The sequence below is a fragment of the Cyrtonyx montezumae genome, unplaced genomic scaffold (genome assembly GCF_038088225.1).
Source record: "Cyrtonyx montezumae isolate F1298 unplaced genomic scaffold, pur_monq_1.0 scaffold_49, whole genome shotgun sequence".
Classification (NCBI taxonomy): Eukaryota; Metazoa; Chordata; class Aves; order Galliformes; family Odontophoridae; genus Cyrtonyx; species Cyrtonyx montezumae.
The window spans coordinates 83,547-93,566 of NW_027072055.1; the positions used below are offsets into that span (position 1 = coordinate 83,547).

A 10,020-nucleotide genomic window follows, 5' to 3' on the forward strand; every position below is an offset into this window, starting at 1 on the left:
ATAAACTGGGAGTCTTCTGTCTTGACCCTCGAATCTATGGAACATTGCTACCAGTGTACTTGCGTACCTCTCCGGCGCTGTTTTTGAGAGCTTACGATATACATCAGGTGTACACCTTACTCTATCAGGATCACGGTCCTGGTGTGGATTGTTAGAGATGAAATTGGGATCATACAGCATCTCTACTATGGCTGTTTCTCTCAAAAATTGGATGCCTTTCTCCACGGTGTTCCATCTTTCCACCTTAGGCTCCAGATCATCTTTGTAAGGATATCTCTCCTTTACAGCCACTAGTACTCGTTCCCAGAGGGTAGCGACTCCATTCAGACATCTGCCAATTCCTCTGTCGATAGCTGGGTCTCGGGCAATGCTTGCCAGTTGGCGGGCTTTGCTGCCATCTAGGGACACGCTGCTGGCACCGTTGTCCCAACACCGCAGCAACCAGGTGACAATAGATTCACCCGAGCGCAGTACAAACTCCTTTCTTGAACCTTGGATTTCAGTCATCTTTAGAGGCCGACGAGTAGTGGTAACAGTGACTCCATCATCATCGCTGTCTTCTCCATGTCTCTCACTTTTCTTAGTGGCCTTTCTAGGTGGTGGTGGTGGTGGTGGTGCTGAGGAGGGCCCCTCGCCTGGATCTTCCTTTTTTTTCTCTGCTTCTTCTTCTTTCTGTTCTAGGCGCGAAGACGGCCGTGTTCATTTCTGGCCTTCCACAGGGGCAACCGACACTGATACCGGTGCTTCCTGTGATTGGTCAGGTCTAACTTGGAGGTTTTCATTTTTGCTTTGACCTTGGTTTGGAAACCATTTCTCTCCAGAATATCAATTAGAGCTCGATAAGCACAAGCCAGACCCCAAACAATCCATTCCTTCTCAGATCGTCCTGAGTCCCATGACTCCTTACCCAAACACTCACTGAATTTCTCAGGATCCCACAGGTGCTCAAGATCAAAATTGCATAACACCGGGGGTCCCCATGCTTCTAATTTCTTTCCTAATTTTTTCCACCTTCCCTGCCATTCAACACTCTCTGGTTTTGAGGAACGCTCCCTCCACATGATGTAAATTACTATTGCAGAGAGTGCATGCAGAAAAACAGATAACACAACTGCCACAACTGCCAGGCTGACATCCTGAATATAGGTAAAGACCTGAAAAGAGTAACTGGAAACCAATCCAAATGTTGCATAATCTGTCACATTAGCCTGGGTGTTTAGGCAGGAGGTATGTAACCCCCTCAGCACACTAAAGTAGCTGTATACATACATTACTACGGTGCTGAACATGAAGAGCTTAAAAAGACGCCAGCATGCTATAAGGTACATGAAAAACCTTAGTCCACTTACCACCAGATTTACAATGGAGTACAAATACTGCACTGCCCGCATTCTCCACCAATAATTGTCACGGTGTTATCCGTGACAGTGACCGAGAAGGGAAACCGAGAAGGGAGAGGGGAGAGAAAAAGAAACTGCGTCAGTGGCTGCGCGGCCGCCCGAGCAGAGCCGCGCTCCGGGAGGGGGAGGGGGAAACAGCGGGAAGAGATGGGTCTACAAGAAGACAACGGCACGATCTGAGAAGGAACGGTAACTTTACTAAATCTAATAAAATTGAACAATTGAGAGAGAGATATAGTTTCCAAACCAAAAGCCGTGAGCTGACGTTAAGGCGGAACTGCAGGGGAAGCACACAGAGGAACGCGCCCAGACCGAGCGCCGCCTGGCATCCGGTGCGGAGCTCCGCCCCTCTGCTGCTCCCACTGCATTAACTCCTTAACTGCTGCATGATGCTCTGATGTGGAATACCGGCATCAAAACCACAAAACCACAACATGCTCATATTCTGAAGTGAGGCAAACAGAGGGGATTCTTGTAAATAAATCAGGTTACAGGCTCTCTCGTTGGAGATTATTCCTCGATTGAAGAAAGTAGCAGGCAGCCCCTTGCCATTTGGTGTTTTCCATTGTTTTTGTAATCAAACCAGGTTGGCTGCCTGTCACTTTGGAAATGTTGGCTGCCCTACTACAAACACTTCCATTCTTAGATGATTTTGAGAACAAGGATGGGCTTATCTGCACGATGAGCCCAGGCAGGGCACCCTGCAGAGCTGTGCCCCGTGGACCAGATCCCAGATGTGCCCACTGTATGCATCTCTTCTGCTCAGCGCTCTGGGGATGGAGGGGACGGCACGGACCGCCAGGGCCATGCCCCAAGGCTGCATTCATAGGGTTTGCTTTTTATTTTATCAGTATTTCTGTTTTATTGCTTTTATTTTTCTCTTCCCAGTAATTTATGGAGGACTGTTTTATGATTTCTCATCAAGTTTTTTCCTTTCTCCAGAAATTTTTCAGAAATGCGTCAACTTTATCTCAAAAACTTTGAGAGTCATCCCTTATTCCAGGAAGTTTCTTCACGAGTTTTTCATTTTTTTGCTCAAATTGCTTTATTTCACAAGTTTTATGTCTGTGACCCAGACGGTATCTCTTTTTCCCAACAGATGTGCCATCTTTTCATTCTGATTGCACACACACGCCATAGGGGCCGATGCAGCCACCAGCTTCAAGTGGTCTGCGCTTGGAGGGAGCTCTGGTTCCAGCGCAGGCGCAGCTGAGCTTGCCACGCCAGACGGAAGGGAGTTTCAGTGCATTTCCCTGCTGGGATTCTCTCCTTGCAGGTGGCACTGATCAATCCCCAGGAACCCCGGGTGGCACGTGACTAGAGCTGAGAACTCAATCCATCCGCAGGTGTGGGGAGCGTGAGCGACAGCTTTCTACTGGTTGGGGTCAAGGCCTGGAGGCTTGGAGGGTGTGGCTGCAGGCACAAATGACATCACCCGGAGCCTTTGTGCTGTCACAGTGCATTCCCGTGAAGACGCAGGGCCCTCCCCAAGAAAAACATGCCGCTGGCTCCAGGCTCCTCATTTGTGAGCTGTGCTGCCCACAGCCACTCGCTGTGCCCTGAGCTTGAGAGCAGCCCCAGCAGCAGACAAACTCAGCCTCATCCCGCTCGTCCTCCAAGGCTTAGAGAGGTGAGGGAGAGCTCCTGCTGCGTGGCAGGCACACTTCAGCTGCAGGATGCAGGCTGAGCTCCGGCGTGCCCGAGGGGCATGCAACATGAGACTGGCAGCACTGCCGCGAGCAGGAGAAATTGCTGCCGGCCCTTCTGGCTCAGGAGCTGCAAGCCACGTGGCGGACAGCTGGCAGTTGAGCAAAGGAGAGACTCGTCTCCTGCCTGCCCCTCTGGGCTGCAAGGCGTGGGGGGCAGGAAGCAAAGCTCACCTGTGACCTCCGTCAGGGCAGCCCGTCAGTAACTCCTCTGCCTTTAGGCTTCAGAGGCATCTCTGTGCCAGCATGGATGGACCCTGGGTGGGGACGTGGAGACCTCATCGCCCACGCGGCCTCATCTCGGCCCAGTACCCCAAACCCGGGCCCCAGTACTCCATCCCGGGGACAACAGGTACAGCGTCCGTGCCCAGGGCATGGGGCGCACTGGGGCCGTCATGGGGCAGAGCAGCTCCCGAGCCTTTCCCCTTTCTGTCAGAGCCTCCCGGCTCTCTGGCACAGCAGCGAGCCAGGCCTGGCCGAGGAAGGCCGATCCCGCCGGCACTGCTCCTTGTGACCCAGGGAAAGAGGGGCCCACTTCTGCCCAGCACAGGCTCAGCTTTGCAGCTGTACAGAGGCGTTACGGGGTCTTGCAGAACAGCTGACCCTTAGGGGGCTCTCGCTGTGGAGTGCCTGCATGGGTGGTGCAGAAAATCCTTTGGAAACTGCTGGGTACAGGCAGCGTGCTGGCCAAAGCTCCGCTGTCTTTTTCTGGTGACTTTGCAAGGCACTGGCATGGCTCCTTGCACTAAGGGACTGACTCTGCTGTGCTCCGAGGTCCCACGCCTTTTCCTGCCTTGCTCTTGGAGGAAGAAGTCACGCAGGAAGGGAAATTCGGAGCCAGGCACTTAACTGCCCCTGTTCCAAATCAGCTAGAAACATGCAGCCACACAGAGGTGTGCTCTCTTCTGCTTTTCCTCCTAGGTTACGTGGGCCACAACCCTACCAAAGTCCGCGCCCCCGCGTACAGCATTAGAGGGTCCAAACTGCCTGCAGTGGAGAGCTGCGGGCCAGGTCCCTGCTACCTTGTGGATCCTGCCATCACCAGGAATGGCAAGTCCGTGCCTCCAGGCACCCGCTTCCAGGGACGACCCAGGACAAAGATCGTCATCACCCCCGGACCAAGTGAGTACCACTTGTGTGGCGCGTTTACCGTGGGTCAGCTCATGCCGTGATGGAGATGTAGGTCTTCTGTGAGAGAACAAAAACACTCTGAGCAGTGATAGAGAAGGACAAGTGCCCAGGACCACGGGCCGAGGCCGTGAGGACCTTGAGTTCTGAAAGAACTAAGGAGCCCCTGCTGACAGGAGGGGCAGCAAGGCAGGACACAGTGGCAGGGCACAGAAAAGTGTTGCCAGGTGCTGCCTGGGTCCTGCAGCATTTCTGCAGCTCTTCAGAAGAGCCTCTCCTTGGGGCATTGTCTTTGCAGCTGGCTGCAGAAGGAGACCAGGACTTCATGTCTTCCTTGCTCTTCTCCTCTGCTACAGGTGACTACAGCATCGAGACAGCCAGCAAGCACGTCTTCAAGTGCCCTCCAGTGCTGTCCATGGCCTCCCGGCGGGAGCCCATCAAAGCAGACCGCACTCCAGGTACGCTGACCAAAGAGAGACAAAGGCAGACCCTTTGGGCTGAGCATCCTCCAGGGACAGCCGGGCTGCTGCTCAGCACCAGCAGTGGGCATACTGCACAGCCTGCATGGCAGGAGGCGGTGCTGGGGCCGCAAGCTTTCTTGGAGGACCAGCTCCTCTCGGCCCGCAGCAGCGCCGGCTGCTCGGGATTGGAGCTGCTTGCACTCGCCCGGTGCCAGAGTCGAGGGAGGGACTGGCAGAGGGGCGAGACCTCTGTCCTGCTCCCAGCAGCGGGCTGGGCAGGCTGCCCCTCTCTGCTGCTTCTGTCTCCTCCAGCCCAGCCCCTCACACACACACTGCTGCTGCTCCTCTTGCAGGTCCTAACTCCTACACGTTGCCCAGGGTTTTGGGGCCCAACACAGCCTACACATCGGCCAGCCCTTGCTACTCCTTGAGAGGAAGGAGCCAGCGCGGTCGCTTTGATGAAGACCTTGCCAAGGTGAGCTCTGCTGCTCCTCTTTTCCATGTTATCATTGGAACGTGGGCCTCTCTCTCTGTGCCACAGGGGCTTCCAAGCCTGCTGCGCCTTTGCCTGATGCAGGCTTGCAGGGAGAAAGAGAGCCTTGGGTGTGATGCCAGCCCCGTGTGTCCATGACTCTCTTGCAGACTCCGGGTCCTGCAGCACTCCCCAGAATTACTGTGAATGCCTGCAAAACCAGGGCTCCCGCGTACACCATGGCAGCCCGACCGAAACTTGATGTGCTCAATGCTTTGAATCCCGGGCCGGCAGACTACACCGTGAGCCGGGGGGTAAGGCAGCTGCTCAGCTCTCCCCCCTCCTCTGTTTCACAAGCACAGCCTTCACGCCTCTGTCCCTTCCCCTGAGGCTTCCTCCAGCCCAAGGGCTGCTGCCTGCAGGGACCCAGTGCCGGGACAGCAGGCCTGCTCCCTGCCATCGTCCCACCTCCGAGCAGAGGAAGGGACAGCAGCTTCCCGCTCCCTTTCCCTTCAGTGGGATGCACTGGGACAGCGGGCTGCCAGGGCAGCAGAGAAGAGAAGGGCCCTTGCTGATCTGCCTGTCCTTTTTCCTCCTTCCAGGTGAGGCTGATCAAGCCCCAGGCACCTGCGAGCACTTTTGGAATCAAACATTCCATCTACACAGCCCCTGTCATTACTGAGTAAAGCAGCAATTTCTGAAAGGCCTTGTTTGCTTGCTTGGAAGGAAAGGGGACGCAAAGACACAGAAATCAACTGCTGCTTTCCGGTGGTGGTTGAGGAAGGAGGCCTCCTCTGGGTCCCGCTGGACCCGAAGGGTGTTGCCCGCTTAGTAGAGGCAATTGAGAAAAAAGGCTTGGTATCACCACTAACGTTGAATGCGCTAAATCTTTTGGCAGGAGCCAGCCCGTTCTTGCTGTATGACATAGAGGCACTTATGCGGATTGTTTTAAAGCCGGTTCAGTTTACAGTATGGAAGGAAGAATGGATTGGCCAGCTTAAGCGCGTATTAGCCACAGCTCAGGGGGATCCCAGCCACACAGTCCACGGGTCTGATATCACCCGATTAACTGGGGCTGCGGATGGGATTGCTAACACCGCAAGACCAGGTCGCTTGCTTGCGGCCAGGTGAAATGCTGGCCTCCTCAGAATCAGCTTTAACAGTGTTTAGGCGATTTGCACGAAGCACGGAACCTTATACGCCGTGGACGGCAATCAGTCAGGGGCCAACAGAGTCCTTTCAGGATTTTGCTAATAGACTTCTAAGAGCTGTGGAGGCCTCAGATCTACCGAGAGCAGTCCATAATCCGGTTATTTTAGACTGCCTTAAAAAAAGGTCATCCAAGGAGGTAAAAGCCCTGTTGCGTTTGGCTCCCACTAAGTTTCAAACACCAGGGGAGGACATCAAATATGTGCTAGATAAGGAAAACATTAACCCAATAGAGCTGACCCAGGTGGCAGTGGCCATTATAGCGATGTGCCAAGGTGGAAGCGGAGAAACTCCTAAGGGCCCCTGCTACCGCTGCGGCCGATTGGGTCACCTGAAGTCGCAATGCAAACAGACCACCGTTTCTTGTCAGTTGTGTGGTAAATACGGCCACATGGCCCCACAGTGTAGATGCCACGCTGCGGGTATGCAGGGAAACGCCAGAGGGAGGGACCCACCGGCCCAGGACCCCTCCCCTGTACGTCAATGGGGGCTGGCACCTGCGGCAGCAATCCCGCCAACAGGGACAGAGAGCGTGGTTCCCCCACCAAAACACATTACCCACCCGCCATGGAATTAATGCTTGACTGTCAAGAGCGACCTCTAGTGCGGGCTTTTATTTTGCTCGCTGGCTCACTACCTCCTTCCTTTCAGGGATCGAGGTCCATTGAAGTTACCGCCCTGCTCAACTCTGGGGCAGATATCACTGTTATTTCACTTGTAGATTGGCCAGCTGATTGGCCACTGGGTGACAACCAGGTTGTATCAGGAGTGGGGGGGTCGGCAAATATGTGGGAGGCCGGCAGTGAGGTTGAGATTGTGCTTATCAATAGGGACGGGACCCTAGAGAAACCTGTACTGCTCAGGCCACTGGTAGCATAGGTTAGGGGCTCGCTACTGGGGAGAGACTTCCTGAGATCCGTAGGCGCACACATTACAAATTTATGCTAAGGGCCACTGTCTACCAATTGTCCCTCTGTCATGCTATTCCTTTGCGCTGGAAACGGGATGCTTGTCCCATTTGGGTAGATCAGTGGCTGCTTCCTGAAGAGAAACTTTCAGCACTTATTTCCCTTGTAGATGTGGATCTTAGGCTGGGGCATATTGAGCCTTCACTCAGCCAGTGGAATACCCCCATCTTCGTTATCAAAAAATGGTCTGGGGCCTTTCGCTTACTTCATGACCTGCGCACCGTTAACAAACAGCTCGTTCCCTTTGGGTCAGTCCAACAGGGAGGACCTGTTCTGTACCTAAGCAATGGCCATTGGTGGTAATGGATCTCAAGGATTGTTTCTTCTCTATCCCACTGGCTGAGCAAGACAGGGAAGCTTTTGCTTTCACAGTACCGACTGTCAACAACACGGAACCTGCCGCGCGGTACCAGTGGCGCGTTCTTCCACAAGGAATGGCTTGCTCCCCCACGATTTGTCAGCTAGTAGTAGGAAAGGTGTCGGAAGGGGTGCGTCACGATTTCCCACACTGTATATTAGCACACCATATGGATGATCCCTTGCTTGCCGCTTCGTGTTATCTAGATCTGTATGTGCTTGAAAGTCGGGTTGTTGGGACATTAACATCAGCAGGTTTCATTATCTCAGAACAGAAAATGCAGAGAGGGCCAGGGCTCGGGCCTGACACTGTGCACCCAAACAGCTTGGACTTCAAGCCTCACATTTCTAACCTCTGGGATGTACAACGCCTAGTAGGGGCTTTACAGTGGGTCCGAGGGGCACTGGGAATTGCGCCTCGTTTGATGAAGCCATTTTATGATCAGCTTAAAGGAACCGACCCAAATGAACCCCGAGAGTTCAATGCGAGCATGAACGCCGCTTGGCAGGAGATCTTTACTCAGTGCATGGATAAATCTTTGGCGCACTGGGATTCTAAGCAGCCACTGGAGGTAGCGGTCTCGCGGTGTAAAGAAGGGGCCATGGCAGTGAAAGGACACACCCTGAGTGCAACCCCTAAGCTGCTTTGGTGGTTGTTCTCTGTGCAGCCAACGCGCGCCTTTACCCCTTGGATCGAGATCCTGGCAGCTTTAATTCAGAAATCGCGTATGTTTACAATCAGAGTCTTTGCCAAAGAGCCTGACACAATTTATCTGCAGAGTACTTTTCGTGATATCCAGCCCTAACCAGACCTCTTTCTGTTAGTGCTACAGTGTTTTGGAGGGGAGGTGCTCTACTCGGATGCACTGTCAATCTTTGTATTGGCCAGACCTCTCGACGTCTCCCTAAGATCTCACGTTCTGCTAACGCCCCTGGAAGGGCCAACGCTTTTTACCGACGCTTCCTCTGTGACTAAACAGGGGGCGGATGTTTGGCACGGCTTTGATAAAAAATGGGAGACCATCATTTTCACAGACCCCTCTGTTAGTGTCCAAATTCTTGAGGTCAGAGCTGTTGCTATGGCCCTTTGTCTATGGCGGCACATTCCGTGTAATATTGTGACTGACTCGGCATTCGCTGATAGATTATTGGTAAAGATGGGAAAGGAGGGGCTACCTCGCTCAGAAGCAGATTGCATATTGGAGGAAGCCCTAGTGGCCCGCTCAGCCCCCATTGCGATTTTGCATGTTCGAAGCCTCTCAGAGGTCCCGGGTTTCTTTACAGAGGGCAACATGATAGTGGACAAGGCTGCAGGTGTTGCAGTTTACTCCATCCGGACAGCACACGATTTACACACGTCCCTCCACATCGGGGCCAAGGCGCTGGCTCGAGCCTGCTCAATTTCTCTTTCGGCAGCCCGTGGTATTGTCCAAGCATGCCCACATTGTAATTCTGCTCCTGTCATTGGTGCTGGTGTAAATCCTTGCAGCTTAAGGCCGTTACAAATTTGGCAGACTGATTTCACATTCGAATCCCGCATGGCCCCACGGGCCTGGCTTGCAGTTACTATAGATACAGCCTCCACCATGATTTCAGTTACACTGCATGCAAGATCAAATTCAGCAGCGGCCCAGAATCACTGGGCCACCGCTATCGCAGTATTAGGCGTCCCTGATCAGATTAAAACAGATAATGGCCCCTGCTTCAACTCAAAATCCACCCAAGCATGGCTAGAGGCCTGGGGAATTTCCCACGTAACTGGTATCCCCTACAACTCCCAGGGACAGGCGATTGTTGAACGTGCAAATTGCCTCCTTAAGGAGAAGATACGCGTGCTAGGGGAGGGGGAGGGATACAGGGACCGTATTCCGATTAAGCGGCAGACAGAAATCCTGTCCAAAGCTATTTATTCACTCAATCATTTTGAATGGGGCGATAACAACCAGTGTCCAATACAGAAACACTGGCAGCTGAGGATCATAGCGGAGGGACCACCAGTGAGGATTATGACAGATGGAGGACTTTGGGAAAAGGGTTGGTCAATATTGGTATGGGGTAGAGGATTTGCTGCGGTAAAACATCAGGAAACAGGGAACATTGTATGGGTCCCCTCAGGAAAGATTAAACCAGACACAGCAAGTAAAACATTAGACACCTCAGTTTCCCAATTAGGTTCTTCTTGCGGGCTGAAGGCGACCTACAGAGGAGAAGCAGCCGTTCCTGATGAGGCCTCCAGCTCTCAACCTGGATAACCTGCAGGGCAGACAGAGCGTGAGAAGGACGGTACCTCGGAAGCACACTGTGTTTGGTATAATCAGT

At 53.4% G+C, this 10,020-nt stretch overlaps 2 protein-coding genes across 2 annotated transcripts; both read left to right on the forward strand.

Annotated features, from left to right (window-relative positions):
• Nucleotides 1–2,863: 2,863 nt before the first annotated feature.
• On the forward strand, nt 2,864–5,853 carry LOC136055894 (ciliary microtubule associated protein 1A-like). The gene is made up of 7 exons (XM_065747761.1): nt 2,864–3,030; nt 3,335–3,458; nt 4,028–4,228; nt 4,591–4,692; nt 5,049–5,170; nt 5,338–5,481; nt 5,770–5,853. The coding sequence occupies exons 1-7, from the start codon at nt 2,899–2,901 to the stop codon at nt 5,851–5,853; spliced, it is 909 nt and encodes a 302-aa protein (XP_065603833.1). The 5' UTR covers nt 2,864–2,898.
• A 46-nt stretch (nt 5,854–5,899) lies between these two features.
• LOC136055870 (endogenous retrovirus group K member 24 Gag polyprotein-like) lies at nt 5,900–7,324 on the forward strand (the record flags this gene model as incomplete). The annotated part of the gene is given in 3 exon segments (XM_065747745.1): nt 5,900–6,250; nt 6,252–6,851; nt 6,908–7,324. Coding segments are annotated over 3 exon segments (1,368 nt in total), but the record flags the coding sequence as incomplete, so codon positions are not given.
• Nucleotides 7,325–10,020: the final 2,696 nt, after the last annotated feature.

Bases quoted from the DNA above. Each gene is read 5' to 3' on its own strand.
- LOC136055894 (XM_065747761.1), top strand. From the start codon at position 2,899: ATGCCGCTGGCTCCAGGCTCCTCATTTGTGAGCTGTGCTGCCCACAGC. The intron at 3,459-4,027 runs GTACAGCGTCCG...TTTTCCTCCTAG, and splicing joins CTCCATCCCGGGGACAACAG to GTTACGTGGGCCACAACCCT. The intron at 4,693-5,048 runs GTACGCTGACCA...CTCCTCTTGCAG, and splicing joins CAAAGCAGACCGCACTCCAG to GTCCTAACTCCTACACGTTG.